Source organism: Embiotoca jacksoni, unplaced genomic scaffold (assembly GCF_022577435.1).
Source record: "Embiotoca jacksoni isolate LCO1_2020_lvr unplaced genomic scaffold, fEmbJac1.0.p SCAF_8, whole genome shotgun sequence".
Classification (NCBI taxonomy): domain Eukaryota; kingdom Metazoa; phylum Chordata; class Actinopteri; family Embiotocidae; genus Embiotoca; species Embiotoca jacksoni.
This window is the reverse complement of record NW_027185436.1, coordinates 13,083,545-13,098,706: the sequence shown is the minus strand read 5'-3', so window position 1 is coordinate 13,098,706 and position 15,162 is coordinate 13,083,545. Positions and strand designations below refer to the sequence as shown.

The 15,162-nt window shown below is 39.5% G+C and overlaps 2 protein-coding genes across 3 annotated transcripts; one reads left to right on the top strand and one right to left on the bottom strand.

Moving 5' to 3' along the window:
- Positions 1–669: 669 nt before the first annotated feature.
- mmab (metabolism of cobalamin associated B) lies at positions 670–2,965 on the bottom strand. The gene is made up of 9 exons (XM_069138296.1): positions 2,808–2,965; positions 2,107–2,165; positions 1,920–2,013; positions 1,769–1,826; positions 1,598–1,670; positions 1,405–1,502; positions 1,254–1,318; positions 1,092–1,151; positions 670–878 (listed from the first exon to the last, which is right to left on the bottom strand). Exons 1-9 carry the CDS (start codon positions 2,909–2,911, stop codon positions 794–796), a joined length of 696 nt encoding a protein of 231 aa, XP_068994397.1. The 5' UTR covers positions 2,912–2,965; the 3' UTR covers positions 670–793.
- Positions 2,966–3,211: 246 nt separating this feature from the next.
- mvk (mevalonate kinase) lies at positions 3,212–13,515 on the top strand. Of its 2 annotated transcripts, XM_069138989.1 has the most exons (10): positions 3,212–3,514; positions 3,915–4,062; positions 4,515–4,659; positions 6,322–6,477; positions 9,573–9,676; positions 9,841–9,886; positions 10,029–10,119; positions 10,479–10,598; positions 10,812–10,965; positions 12,068–13,515. In XM_069138989.1, exons 1-10 carry the CDS (start codon positions 3,437–3,439, stop codon positions 12,217–12,219), a joined length of 1,194 nt encoding a protein of 397 aa, XP_068995090.1. In that variant the 5' UTR covers positions 3,212–3,436; the 3' UTR covers positions 12,220–13,515. The 2 variants fall into 2 exon arrangements, with proteins under 2 accessions (XP_068995090.1, XP_068995091.1); XM_069138990.1 differs by lacking the exons at positions 3,212–3,514; positions 4,515–4,659 and having other exon boundaries at positions 3,972–4,062.
- The last annotated feature ends 1,647 nt before the right edge of the window (positions 13,516–15,162 follow it).

Here is a 15,162-nt window from a genome sequence, read left to right as displayed (position 1 = left end):
ACATTTCTGATCTGCTGTGACCTTATGAACCCTCCCGACCCCTAAGGTCGTCTGGGATGAGTCTCTTTTCTGTTCCCAAAGTCAGAACTAAACATGGAGAAGCAGCGTTCAGTTTTTCTGCTCCACATATCTGGAACAAACTCCCAGAAAGCTGCAGTTCTGCTGAGAGTCTCAGCTGCTTCAAATCAAGATTGAAGACTTTTCTGTTTGCTGCTGCCTTCAATTGAACCAGACTCAAGGATGTTGATCCTGCATTTCTGCATTTTATTACTGTATTTTATTTCTTAAACTGCACTGCAACTTTTATTCTATTTTTAGCTTGTTTATTAATGTTTTAATGATTGTTTTTAATGTTTCGATCAATGTTCTTAATTGTTTTTAAATTTGCTTTTCCTTTGCCTGATGTTTTGATGCTTTTAATGGTTTTACGTGAAGCACTTTGAATTGCCTTGTTGTTGAAATGTGCTATACAAATAAACTTGCCTTGCCTTACATTATTCAAAATTTCCCTGGAGAACCATCTTAACTCTACATCAATTTAGCTAAATTGTAAATGTTCGTGCAATATTAAATACAAGATAACAGCATTTGGATGCACATGTACTACCTGAATTTCTTAAAATGCATCATGACCATGATTTCACATTAAGTTAAGAAAAGTTACATTAAGAAAAGGAAATAATTTTGGACCATTTTTGTATGCTTTAATATATTTATAATATGATTGAAGTGTCACATCACCCATGCTAAAAACAAATACAGTTTTTGACTTGGTCCTCATATGACGATGTGGTCATTCAGGTCTCTTGTAGATTTTCTCTTCATTGCCTTCTTTCATGGCTGCATATCTGGCTACGGTGAACAGGTAGTCGCTCAATCTGAAGGAAAATATGAGGACATTTGTCAGATGTGTAGTGGAAGAAATTTTCTTTTCTAAAATAATTATTTTTATCTATCTTATTTTATGTATATGTATTTTTACATTTCTTCATATTGTATGCACCTTTTTTTTGTGTTTTCTATACTGCTGTGACGACTAAATTCCCTCACTGTGGGATTAATAAAGTATAAATCTAAAGCACGGGACTGACCTGTTCAGGAACTTGGCAACATCTGGATCCACCTCCCCTGAGCGCACAATTGGAGCAACGCTATCACAAGAACAAAGAGCTGTCAAAACCACCAGTGAAACAAGACAAATAGATTAAGTTATTCAAAATGATGCTACAACCAGGGAACATGCTGAAACTGACCTGCGTTCTGCTCTCCGACAGACTGTGCGAGCTAAGTGCAAAGCTGCACTACTCTTCCCACCAGACTGCGAAACACAAAGCATAAGTGTTTTAGTGCATCAGGAAAACCGGCAACTCTTATTCAGAGCAACATAATAACAAAGGGGCTTACAGGTAAAATGAAGTTGGTCAGTGGAGGGAGTTCTTTTGTGAAGTCATCAATCCAAGTTTCCAGGTCTGTAATTGGCTGAGAAGTAAATTTTGTTCTCTCTTGCAGAAGAAAAACAAAGATTAAGATCTTTAATCACAGGAGACACATGAAAACACCCAGTTTTTCAGCATTATACTCAGCAGCATGTGCATACTTATATGACTTTCTCTTGCAGATGAACGAGGGGTGGCAATGTTGGAGCCCACATCTTGTAAAATGCACTGAATCTGCAATGAAAAAAAGCACAAAAGTCAGACATTTTATCTCTTGTGTAAAATGTCAGGACTGAAGGATGTTAATAAATGCAACATAAAAAAAATCCAACCTTGTCCAGCTGATATGTGAATTTGTGACCTTTGTCAAGGCAAAATTCTCTGGCCAATCTGCAATGAGAGTCAGGATGGTAAATTCGGACGAGGCATATTATAAAATAATTTCTAAAATGAACTGCATCATCTGAATAGTAGACAATTCACCCTATAGCTGATGACAACTCATCTGTGTTTCCTAACGCTTCAAAAATGTGATCTTCCTTTGGCCTCCTTTCTCCTGTAAATGTGCTTGAGAAACCTGAACAGCAAGAATCAGGTCAACTTTTGTTAAGCTGTTTACTGCAACAGTAATTTAATAACTTATTGTTTTCTGAGTTAGTTGATGGATAACCTTTGTCTCCAGTTTTGGTGTAGATTTTGGGCACTCTGTTGTCTCCTTCAGTGGCATAACTGTTGGGGAAAAGAAGGACAGGAAGATGGAGAAGAAGGACTTTGATTAAATGAGTTTTGAGTCACATAGGTACAGATAGCATAACAATTGGCATTTATTATTGGTTTCATTGTGTCTTTAAAGTAAAAAATTTAAACAATGCAATCTGTGAAAGCAGCTAAAAGTCAGCCGTTCTAACACATTAATATATGTTTTTACTTGATTGCAAACAAGGCAAGAGAATACATTATAAAGAACATAGACTTAGAAAAACAATGGTGGAGATGTTATGGCACAATCTCGAACAGTCATTAAGCAATAAAGGTACCATAATAATCTAGAGGAGACAAAATATTTTTTTTAAACAATCAAACGACATAAAAAGGCAGCAACAGTCAAGTAAATAAACGAGGAGCAAAAAAAAACATGGCGATTTACATTTAAAAGAGCAAGGACCGATATATAGCAATATACATTTTTTGGCTTTTCTATTTATTGTATCTATTAACTTTAGTGATTTAAAGAAGTTGTCAAAATTAGAAATAAATACATTTGAGGAGGGAGTACTGCAGTTCCACTTCCAAGCATGGAAGCAACATGAATAACATGAGCAAGAGCTCAACACTTTGCACATCTGACACGGAGCAGGGATGAGGAGCTACCTTCTGTCTGAGAAGAATGGTTTCTTCGTCCGATGCTCGCTTATTACCCTACATGTCCGTGTAACACAGCGGAGATTAGCAGGTTTGAAAATAAACGATGTCATGTTAAGCTACAAGGTAGCGCCTGAAGGCGAATGATATTTTGTAATGTGTTTTTCCCTCTGTGCTGCCCGTAGTTCATATGGGCGTTTCCTTTTTCATCGCATGATTGGTCGACTCACCGTGTGGTGGGCGAAAGCGGTACGCTGATAGGGCAGAAGAAAAGATGGTCAAGAAGCTGCTGCGCTGATTGGATGAAGGAGGTCAACTCTATGTTCGTCGTCGCTCCTTCTGCATGTCAGCTGTGTTTTTAGCAGTGCTCGACCACGCTGCATAGTAGGACATCTGCGGGTTTTTTATTTTATTTTTTAATTTTTTTTTTTTTTTTTATCATAAAAATGATTTATTAAACTGCTGAGTCGTTTTGAAAAATAGCAGAGCTGCGGGGGCGAGCTGTCGGCTACTTGGTGCTGGTTCAGCGGATTAACATTAGCTAAGCTAGGTAATGATAATACTGTTAGTGAAAAGTTGAATTTAAAGCTGTCGAACTGGCCACATCTATTATTTATTTTCTGGAAACGGTTACAGAAATGCAAGTCAAAGACTGCTTCATTTCTGCTCCTGGGAAGGCGATCCTCCACGGAGAGCATGCAGTTGTTCACGGAAAGGTAACTTGGAAAGATGAGCTCACTGATTCTACCGAGTATATTATTTTATTGGTACATCAGTTTTTCAGAAGAAACAACACAAATAATTTGCAAGACAGTTTTCCAGATAGAACACACAACTTATTTAGTTTGACTGTTTTTTGTTTTCTTGTCAGTGCACATTTTTTTTTTAAATTCCAATTTGCCTTCCTTCTCGAGCCTGGCACCTGTCATCTTTCCTCCCAATGGCTCTCTATGACAAGTTGATTTCCACATTGCACTGTAGGGACAACATACTCACTTTTCACAAAGCCATGTTATGTCACGGAGAAAACTGTCTGTAGGCCTATTGAAAAACATACAGGAGCTGCAGTTCAATCCTTTATTGATTTGTGCTTGTTCTGATGTTGCCTCATCACAGGTGGCGCTTGCTGTAAGTTTGAACCTGCGAACATATCTGCGATTGAAAGCCACCACTACTGCCAAAGTTGGCATCAACCTCCCCAATATCGACACCTTACGCTGCTGGGACCTGTCTGAACTGAAGCATCTCGTTCCTTATTTCCGTGGTAAGAGAAGATGTTGCACCGAGGACTGTGTCATGCATCTCACTGTCCAACACATAAAGTGACATTTCCTTGTTTAGACAGCCTGTGTTTGTTGGCTTAATTGTATTGGCGAATGAGGAGGGTAAATGAGTGTGGTAGTGCAGGGCGTCCTCTACATGACCTCTGTGTGAATCTAAGGGTGAAAAAGAGGTAAATTGTAAATGTTTTGTTAGAGTAGTAGAAGTAGAAAAATACTAAGAAGTGCACTCCATTTACCCTTCACCATCTTGTACCATAAAAAGAGGTGAGTGTAACACTGCCCAGAGTGATTTAGATGGGTTTCTGAAACAGAGTAGACATCTTTTAAAACAATGCTTATTTGAGTTCTATTGCAGCCACAAACTCCCATGCTCCTTGCACCTACAGATTAAAGTGTGAGTTGCTGTGATATGTCTTTTAACTCACATTGATAGGTAAGGGAGACGAGATGCAACGTCTGGATGCTGAACTTGTGAGAACACTGCGTGAATTTGTTGGTGCAACCAATGGAAACTTGGATACTTCCAACATGGCCATCTTAGCCTTCCTTTACATTTACCTCTCGCTCTTTGCATCAGGGTAAGATATTGTTCTTCTCATCATTTGCTCACTTTACTTTCATTTTAGATGGCAATAAAAGTCACATTACAGATGTACAAAAAGCAATCAAGAAACCAGGCACATTAAATAGCATCCAGCAGCAAAGCTGTTGCGCCAGTTGTTTCAGATCTATAGCTGCAGTCGACCTTTGCCACCTTTGGCAACAAAAGCACTAACAGCCAAGAAATTCTGAGACAGGTTGAATTTCTCCATTTACAGGCTGAGGAAAGCAACAGTTTCTGCAAATCTGACACTTTCACCACCTGCTGACATTGAGTGTTGCAGCGGTATATAGCTATTTTTTTTTTTTTTTTTTTTAATAGTAAGAGATATGAGGTAGAAAGTGTTACCTGTCACATGGAGCATTTTCTGCTGAATAGTAGGAAGGGTGCTCTTTGCTCATGTCCTCATTTGTCCTCTGAACTCCAGGACTGTCCTCCTGTGTGCTTTTAGGAGAGGAGGGTTGAAGGTAGATGGAAGAGTTCTCACCAGATTTTAGAGTCACTTGTCTGATGGTTAAATCCCAGGAAAAATGTTATGTTTAGGAAGGGAAATTTGAAAAAAGGGAAGAATTTGTAAGAACTTTAAAAGCTAACATTTGATGTTTTACAGACTGATGGAGAATAGCAATTCTGTTATTACTGTATTTAATGTCATCCGACAGAAGGGTGTTTAATTTTTATTAATTATTTTAAAATGAGCAAATAGGTCATGCAAGTGTTAAACTAAAACCTCACACTCAAAGATTACAGCTGTAAAAAAGACAGGTGGAGAGGTGGCACAACTTTAACTGTAGGTGGTGAGAGCAAAGTGTGCATTTGCAGAATGACAAAATTGTTCACCTTTTGGAAACTCTGCAGCCTGCTAGAGTGACATTTGTGGGTTTGTGAGTGTGCTACAGTTCAAATTAAATCAAATCTGGCTGATTCATGATATTTAGCATGTCTGGCATCTTAATTTAATGTTTAATTTGCAAAGATTTACTCAATATGAATGTAAAAAATAAAACAAGAAAATCCCTCTTCTTCAAAATGAAGACAATAAACAGCGACAGACTGAAAAGCTGGATGTTAATTTTGGTGGCTCCAACAGCTTCGAACAGGAATGATGCTCAGGAACATTAGAGTTGCAGTTTGTCGGGAGGTTTAATCTGCACTGACACGGCACATTTGTGTCTGAGAGAGGGGATGGGTTCTGACAGGATGGCCACTAATGAGAGTCTGGTACTGGGCCACTCTACACCCTTTAACAAGTCTGGTGGTGTTTTTCCCTCGAGAAAAGAGCCGGACAATTAGTTTCGGGAATTCTCGTTTTTGGCCAAAAGCTGCTTCCCTGACAGACATTGACAGAACTGTCAAGTAAGACACCGTGCTTTGTAGTGTATGGATTACTACACACACGTGTATATGCACTGTTACCGTGGCAGTTAATATAACTAAAAAATAACCATTATTAATGTTAAAAAAATGTTAATGCTCACGTGTGTCTCTTCTAATTTTTGTGATGGATTTGCAAATTCCTATTGCCTTTACATTTAATAATTTTATTCTGCTGTTACCTTTTAATAATTGCCATAAGTCATATATACAATATCTAAGTCACTTACATACAGGAGCTCAGTCTTTATGTTTGTTTTCTTAGTGAGCTGCCGAGCTTGATGGTGACTGTGTGGTCAGAGCTGCCGACTGGAGCTGGACTGGGGTCAAGTGCTGCCTACTCTGTGTGTTTAGCTGCAGCTCTGCTCTGTGCAAGCGGAGCCATTCCCTCTCCTCTCAAAGAGTGGGATCACACCGCCAGGTAACGACATCATGTGAAGAGAAGGTCTCCATCATGAGCTGTGCATGCTGTTGACCTCTGTTTTGCATATAGACAGACTGTAGTGACTACGATCCATGAAAATAGACGCAAAGAGTCTGAGAAGGCTCGTAACGGTGGCGCCTTCAAACAAGTCTGTACTGAGGTCCAGGTGTGTTTTATACTGTTTATTAAAGAAACCAAAAAAGGTTGACAAGCAGTTACTGTAATGGAAAGATCAAATCAGGTGACGTGAAGGTCAGCAGAAAATATTGGAACCCCACTAACTGTCTTTGTCTCTGTGCACCATACAAGTGAACAGGTAAAAAAATGTGTGAAACCCCAGACAACCATGTACCACTTATCCAAACTGATATGTGTGCAGTGTAAATAACAAACAATTCAGACTAAACACACTAATTTCTGGCTCTTACGGAGAGTCATTAACCTTGTTGACAATACTCTAAAAAGGGTACCTAACCAAAAATTAATAAACATACTGCTTACAATGTTATACAGTGTAAGCAGTTTCAAACAATGGGTTTTGATGGGAAGTTAAATGATAAACCTTGACTGACAACATTCTGCTTATACTGTATAGGCATATTTGTTGCAGTGTTGACCCCCGGCCACGCATTTGTTTTCCTATTTAATGAGTCAATCCAAAATAGTAGCCTTAAACCTGCAGTGCAGAACTTTTGTCTCCCACTTCTGCCAGTGAGAGTAATTAACAAAAACACTGTCGGGACTCGCTTACACACGTGGACTAAATTGTTGGTACCCTTCCGTTAAAGAAAGAAAAACCCACAATGGTCACTGAAATAACTTGAAACTGACAAAAGTAATAATAAATAAAAATGTGCTGAAAATTAACTAATGCAAATCAGACATTGCCTTTTGAATTGTGGTTCAACAGAATCATTTAAAAAAACAAACTAATGAAAATGGCCTGGACAAAAATGATGGCACCCCTAGAAAAGATTGAAAATAATTTGACCATAGGGACATGCTAAACTAAGGTGTCCTCTAATTAGCATCACAGGTGTCTTCAAACTTGTAATCAGTCAGTCTGCCTATTTAAAGGGTGAAAAGTAGTCACTGTGCTGTTTGGTATCATGGTGTGTACCACACTGAACATGGACCACAGAAAGCGAAGAAGAGAGTTGTCTCAGGAGATTAGAAAGAAAATTATAGACAAGCATGTTAAAGATAAAGGCTATAAGACCATCTCCAAGCAGCTTGATGTTCCTGTGATGACAGTTGCACATATTATTCAGAAGTTTAAGGTCCACAGGACTGTAGCCAACATCCCTGGATGTGGCCGCAAGAGGAAAATTTATGACAAATTGAAGAGACGGATAATACGAATGTTAACCAAAGAGCCCAGAACAACTTCCAAAGAGATTAGAGGTGAACTCCAAGGTTAAGGTACATCAGTGTCAGATCGCACCATTCCTCGCTGTTTGAGCCAAAGTGGACTTCATGGAAGACGACCGAAGAGGACACCACTGTTGAAAGCAAATCCTAAAAAAAGTGAGACTGGAATTTGCCAAAATACATATTGACAAGCCACAAAGCTTCTGGGAGAATGTCCTTTGGACAGATGAGACAAAACTGGAGCTTTTGGCAAGTCACATCAGCTCTATGTTCACAGATGCAAAAATGAAGCATACAAAGAAAAGAACACTGTACCTACTGTGAAACATGGAGGAGGCTGGGTTATGCTGCTTTGCTGCATCTGGCACAGGGTGTCTTGAATCTGTGCAGGGTACAATGAAATCTCAAGACTATCAAGGCATTCTGGAGCGACATGTGCTGCCCAGTGTCAGAAAGCTTGGTTTCAGTCGCAGGTCATGGGTCCTCCAACAGGATAATGACCCAAAACACAGCTAAAAACACCCAAAAATGGCTAAGAGCAAAACATTGGACTATTCTGAAGTGGCCTTCTATGAGCCCTGATCTAAATCCTATTGAACATCTGTGGAAGGAGCTGAAATATGCAGTCTGGAGAAGGCACCCTTCAAACCTGAGACAGTTGGAGCAGTTTGCTCACGAGGAGTGGGCCAAAATACCTGTTGACAGGTGCAGAAGTCTCAGAGTTACAGAAATCGCTTGATTGCAGTGATTGCCTCAAAAGGTTGTGCAACAAAATATTAAGTTAAGGGTACCATCATTTTTGTCCAGGCCATTTTCATTAGTTCATTTTTTTTTTTTTTAAATGATTCTGTTGAACCACAATTCAAAAGGCAATGTCTGATTTTCATTAGTTCATTTTCAGTACATTTTTATTTATTATTACTTTTGTCAGTGTCAAATTATTTCAGTGACCATTGTGGGTTTTTCTTTCTTTAACGGAAGAGTACCAACAATTTTGTCCATGTGTGTATGTCACAGGCTCCACTGTAGCCTACTTTTGTCGCTACTGTTGTGGCTACACATTGTGATGAATATCACAAACCTAGCAAAATCAGAATTTGACCCATTCAGTCTGATAACATTTGGAAAGTATGGAAGAGCCAAACAATTAAATTATTTTATGTCTAATAAATTTAGCATAGGCCTAACTGTAAGTTAGCCAGCTTGGCCTGAGGAAGTCTTGAGTGCGTGCTCTCTCTGTTGAGCATGCCCAATGTCTCACCAGACACAAGATTTAAAACTTTGTAAACTGACAGATTTATCTGGTGGTGGTAGGCTTCATCAGCATTGTGTGAGCTTGTTTGGTGAGGACTTGAATGTAATGGACTTTCACCTAAATGTAAAAGTCCTGCACTATAGCTTTAAATAGACAAAAGACTAAGATTACAGCAAAGACTAAGATTACTAAAACTCTGAGATGTATTTGGATGTTACATTTTTTGAAGACCATGTCACCTATTTTTATGTGTGTTGAACTCATTATACATTTGAATGTATTTCCAATATGATATTGTTGTAGTGTATTGTGCTGCAAATCCTTATGTAGAATCAGATTGAGCAATCAAAGAATCCCATTTAGTTGATAGTCTGTTGTTTGTTTAGATGGTGATAGAAGTTATGTGCACTAGACATCAGGTCAGCGAGAGTTTGTTGGGCTTCCTTTCATTTTAAAATGACTGCAGGTGGTGTCAGAAGGACCTCGAGCTCATTAACAGTTGGGCTTTCCAAGGGGAGATGATCATCCATGGTAATCCTTCAGGAGTTGACAACGCTGTAGGAACATGGGGTAGGGCATGAAATTATTCAGTATACGGCTCAGTACATATGGCATTATACCCCCCTCTGTTTACACGCAACACTTCTTAATGGAAACATCAGACTATTGTACCACAACTGTTCATTATGATCAGACAATGACATATTTAATGATTCTGGCTTCCCGTTATGTAGGTGGCATGCTGAGATTCTTGGCTGGGAAGATAATACCACTGAGCAGGTACTGACCCTGATTAACAATTTTTAATCTGATTTCATTAAAGAGTTAATTAATAAAATCATAGTTGTTTTTTTTCTGCATCAGCAGAGCCCCATAATAATACCTCTGTATGAACTCTCTGATCTGTCTGCTTTATTTCCAGGGTGCCGTTATTAAGAATCCTCCTCACTAACACCAAAGTACCACGTAGCACCAAGGTACTTGTTGCCAGGGTGAAGGACAAAATTAACAAGGTACTAAATGGTTTCTTTCTCCCCAGTGTGTTACTTGCTGACACTGTAATTAATACAATAGGCGGTGCTTTTGCATGGTAGATACTCTGGAGCGCCAAAGTGCTTTCATGAAATATTAAAATTAAACTCTTAGCCAGGACCCCTGTGTGCTGTTGCCTTGGTGACACCAGCAGGTGTGCAGATGTCTACCTCAGATGCAGACGGGCCTGGATGGTGTTGTGGCAGTGTTGTGATGAGGCTGGAGCACAACCTGCCATTTTACAAAACTGCTCGGATTTTCAGAACAATACACATTTGTTGTGTGCTCAAGTGATGTTGGAGGTATTGATTTCCTTTGTTTTCGTTTTCTCCTCCTGTAGTTTCCCTCCATCATGACCCCTGTGCTTGACTCGGTGGATGCCATTTCCTGCACTTGTGAGAAAGTCCTCTCAGAGATGACCTGTGAGCCCATCACAGGAGAGCACTACAATATTCTAGAGGTACAAATTATTGATGATGCATTTTAAATGTGTCATTGAGGTGTTAGAGGTAAATTAGAGGTAAAATTTAATTTTAATACTTAAAATACAAACTATATTCTTTTTATAAAATGTAGAATGTCCTAAACCAAGGAGCTCATGTTCACATACACATGATACATTTTCTGCCAGTAGCAATAGCTATTAATTACAGCTGTGTCATATAATTTATAGGAGCTTATTGACATCAACCAGCACCATTTGAATGTGATGGGAGTGGGGCATCCTGCCCTGGACATACTGTGCCGGGTCACATTGGCCAGAGGGCTCCACAGCAAGCTAACAGGCGCAGGAGGAGGAGGCTGCGGCATCACGCTTCTGAGACCAGGTGACACACTTTTTTGGGGGGGATTGTCACAACAGTGTTCATGTTTGTATAAAAGAGTATGTTTTTTTTTTTTCTCCAGAGGATTATATTTGATCTGCTGTTGTAATTACCTTTCCAGTTTAAATGATGCATATAATTAAAATGACCCCCCCCCCCCCATTTTGTTGAGGCTATTCTGTATCCTTCATTTGAGTCGTCTTATTATGAATTCAATTTGATGAGGGAAGTTTGATGAGCCAAACTGTCAGACTCCTGCTGACAGCAAAAGTTCTGTTTTCCTCAAACGCTGCCTCACTCTTTAGTCTCCGAAGCAATGATTTGAGTGACAGGAAATGATGAGAGGTTTGCACAAGAAAAGGCCTTTGGTGTGTGGGTACTACCGTGCAATTGGTTATAAAGCAACTTTGTACCATCCTCCCTTTGATAAAGCAAACAAGCAAAGAAGCTATACGTTCAGTCTTTTTTTTTTAATGCCTGCAGCCTGTAGCATACTCAAATGTAAATCCTCCAAATAGATTTCCAAATGCTCTTTATTTGTTTTCCTAGCAAATGTTTTCAGCTGTTTTCCAGTAGATTGTCTTATCTGTCTACTCTAATGCTGTCTTCATAGTAAAACTGTTTGAGTTAAGGAAGCAAGGTATTATATCTTTGTGTTTAAAAGCTGCTGTTGTATCTGAAGATTAAAATGTTTAACTGGACGTCTGGTTAGTGTCAGTAGTATTACCATGCTGCTGCGTCCTTCCTGTTGAGTTGGTGCTGGGCCTTTCTCGGTCTTGGACCATTTCCGTTGCAGCAGTAGTGAAGTACCAGACGTTTGGTACAATCACCCACCCCACACCAAGTCCTTAATTTTCTATATCTATGAGATTATTTAGCCGAGAAGTGACAAAGTTTTGTGTGGCTCTAGTGTTGTCGTTGCTGTTAGTGAAAAAAACCCTGAAAGTTCACACTGAAGGCACCACTGTAGCACATGTAGTTACTAAATTTGGATACTAATTTGCATTCAACAACAGCTGTTCTGTTAGACACTAAAAATGTTTTTGTTTATAGTGCATCCTGACCTTTTCTGACATGACTTCATTATGACTTGTTTATTTTGTAGAAACGGACTCCTTGATTGTCCAGAGTACAGTGCAGGACTTGGGAGACTGCGGCTTTGACTGCTGGGAAACAAGTATTGGTGGGCCTGGTGTCCAGCAGCACTCTCCCCTGTCTGTAAAGGAGGAAATTCTGGCAATTTTAAACCGTTACTGAAACCCGGCTGTGGCTCAGCAAGAGGACAGATGCGCTGTTCGCCTTTTTGCTCTTACCTCAAGACTTGAGGTATCTTGAAATAATAAAGTGGACTGAATGGACCAAGGAATTCTTCACACTGAGCGGAGCGGGACGGATATTCCTGGAGTGTAAATCATAGATTTCCCTGAAATAAAAAAACACATCTAATATAAACTTTTAAAACTAACAAAAATCAACTGTTTCTTGCATCTCATTGAACTTCAATGTACTGTTGAGTACAACCTTTGCACTGGGCTCTTTGTCCACTAGATGACATCAGAGTTGCACAAATGCTTTAAATGAAAACAGATTTACAGTAAGAGGCTCTGACAGAATTGATTGATGTGTAAGTGAAGCACTGGCAGGATTAAGTTATATTTTCCTCCAAATATTTAAAGCAGCAGGATGAGCTAATATTAACGCATCATGATTGCTTGTCATTGTGTACTTCCTACAGCAGTATTGTTGGAAAACTGCAAGACAGAAAGCAATCATCCTGGGCAATATATTTTACAGGATATGATAGTTTTAAAAAAAGAGATCCAGAGAGAAATTGACATGTAATGTCACTTCCATGAATTATCAAGACAGATGCATACTCCTTCAAATTGCAGCTCTTTAATTTTTATCTACATGGAACATAAATGCTGAAATGTAAAATTATGCAAAAACCAAATATTTTTCTGTGTTTTTTTAGATCAATTATTTCTCTAAGAGAATCTAAAATATCTTGCATAGTTTGATAAAATATCATTCTTGTTTCAATATTATGCAGTTAAAGACTGTTGTTTTGCTAATGGAAGATGGGGAAAGGGACAGCGGGAGTGTGTGGCCTCTCTGGAGCCTTCGGATTAGCGCCGCTATAATGTGAATCAACAACAACCAGTGTCCTTCTGAGTCACACATTTGTGCTGACAGACACATGCACACGCGCGCGCACACACACACACACACACACACACACACACACACACACACACACACACACACACACACACACACACACACACACACACACACACACACACACCAGCTTTCCCAAATTCTTCTCCACCTAATCGCTCATCCTCCTAAGCATTACAAAATATTCGGCAAATGCCGCAGATACAGAAGACGGATTTGTTTAGAATATCCCTGATTTGGTGAAAAGGTCATTGTGGGATTCAGTTGAGTTTGAATATCCATTTCATTTTATTTTTTTAAAATGTCATGAAGATTGAGTAGTGCAAATCTGGCAGTGTACGTGAATAAACGACATTTGTCACCCTCCCTCCTTTTCTGCCTGGCGCCCCCTCTGTCCTCTTGAATTGTGTCATCTTTATGTCAGGGCAGCCCCCCGTCAGCGTGCTGCACAGTTGCCCCTAACCCCTGCTGGAATTTAATTACCACTGCGCTTTTCAATTGAAATGGCATTGACAAGGGGGGACAAGAGGGAAACAACAGAGCCAGTTTTATTTGAAGCCCCTCTCTTTCTTCCTTGTCTCGTTCTCTCTCACTCTTTTTGCCCCTGCAAGGCACAGATGGTATTTTTTTTTTTATATCAATGTCAGTGCCTGCTTCTTTCTGCTCTGATGAATAGAATCTAAGCAGGGCCTGAGATTATTTCAGATAACAGAGGGAGTGAGGAAAGGGGGTCAAGGATGGAGGGAGAATGTGAGAATTAGAGAGATACAGGGAAAACGGTGTGCTGTCCCAGCAGCGAAGAGGGAGATGTACAAATCACTTAACATTTAACGTTTTGGGGTTTGAGGGAGTTTTGTCTGGACGGATCAATGTGAGAGAATCAACGATGAATAATTCATTTTGTCCATGCAGGAGGAATGAAATGCTAAATGTGAATTTGCTGAGTGGACACGCTCACTGTGGCACATTCCCTCTGGTCTGCTGTCGACTGGTGAAATGCTTGTCAGGAGCCATTAAGTTTGAATACAGAACTAGACCTGACTGACAAGATATCATGTTGCTGATGTCCACTGGTTTTGCTAAAGGGGATTTAGTCTTTGGCGTCCTACAGAGAGCATTTGCATTTACATATATGGGCCTCTGGATGACATTTGTCGTTGGTGGTTATTATGGAAAACTTCTAGTGTTCATTATATGTTATGTCATGATATCTGTGTCGAAAGGGGATGTGGAATTGGCCACAGCAGGGAAGATCTCTGGAACCAGCCTCTCCCAGCATTCATACGAACACAGTGACAGAAGCAACATTAACATCATGAGCTCCTCTCTGTCATGATGAGCCGTATGATCCTCCTGGGGGTGTTTGCCCTTTCGGTAAGTGGGAGTTGGCGGCCGATGTTGGTAGCAGGGGTCCGATTAAGACAGCAGGGTACAAGGGCGCTGTCAAAGAACTCAGAGGATTTAGTTTTACAGTCTCCAACATTTGTAAAAATGCTTTGTTGTGCTTGTAGTCCCAGCTCCTCAGATCACATTTGCTTATTCAATGAAACGATAAGCTCTTTTTAAAATAGTGAGTGTTTTTAAGATAAAGTAACACATTCTTCTTTTTTGAAAGTGAAAAGTCAAATTCAAAAGTAGTAAAACACAGTATTACCTAATTCAGGAGTCTCAGGGGTTTTGCTGCTACAGCTTTAATTGGTCTGTTATGACATGTCTAAATACACATGACAGACATTTCTGAGTCACAATACTGACTTTATGATTCTCTTCTACATACTACATTATGGCATCTATTATCATCTAGTAGTGACAAGCTGAAGCAAAGGCAAGGCAAGTTTATTTGTATAGCACATTTCAACAAGGCAATTCAAAGTGCTTCACGTAAAACCATTAAAAGCATCAAAACAGGGCAAAAGAAAAGGAAATTTAAAAACAATTAAGAACATTGATTGAAACATTAAAAAGTCATTAAAACATGAAACAAGCTAAAAATAGAATAAAAGTTGCAGAGCAGTTTAA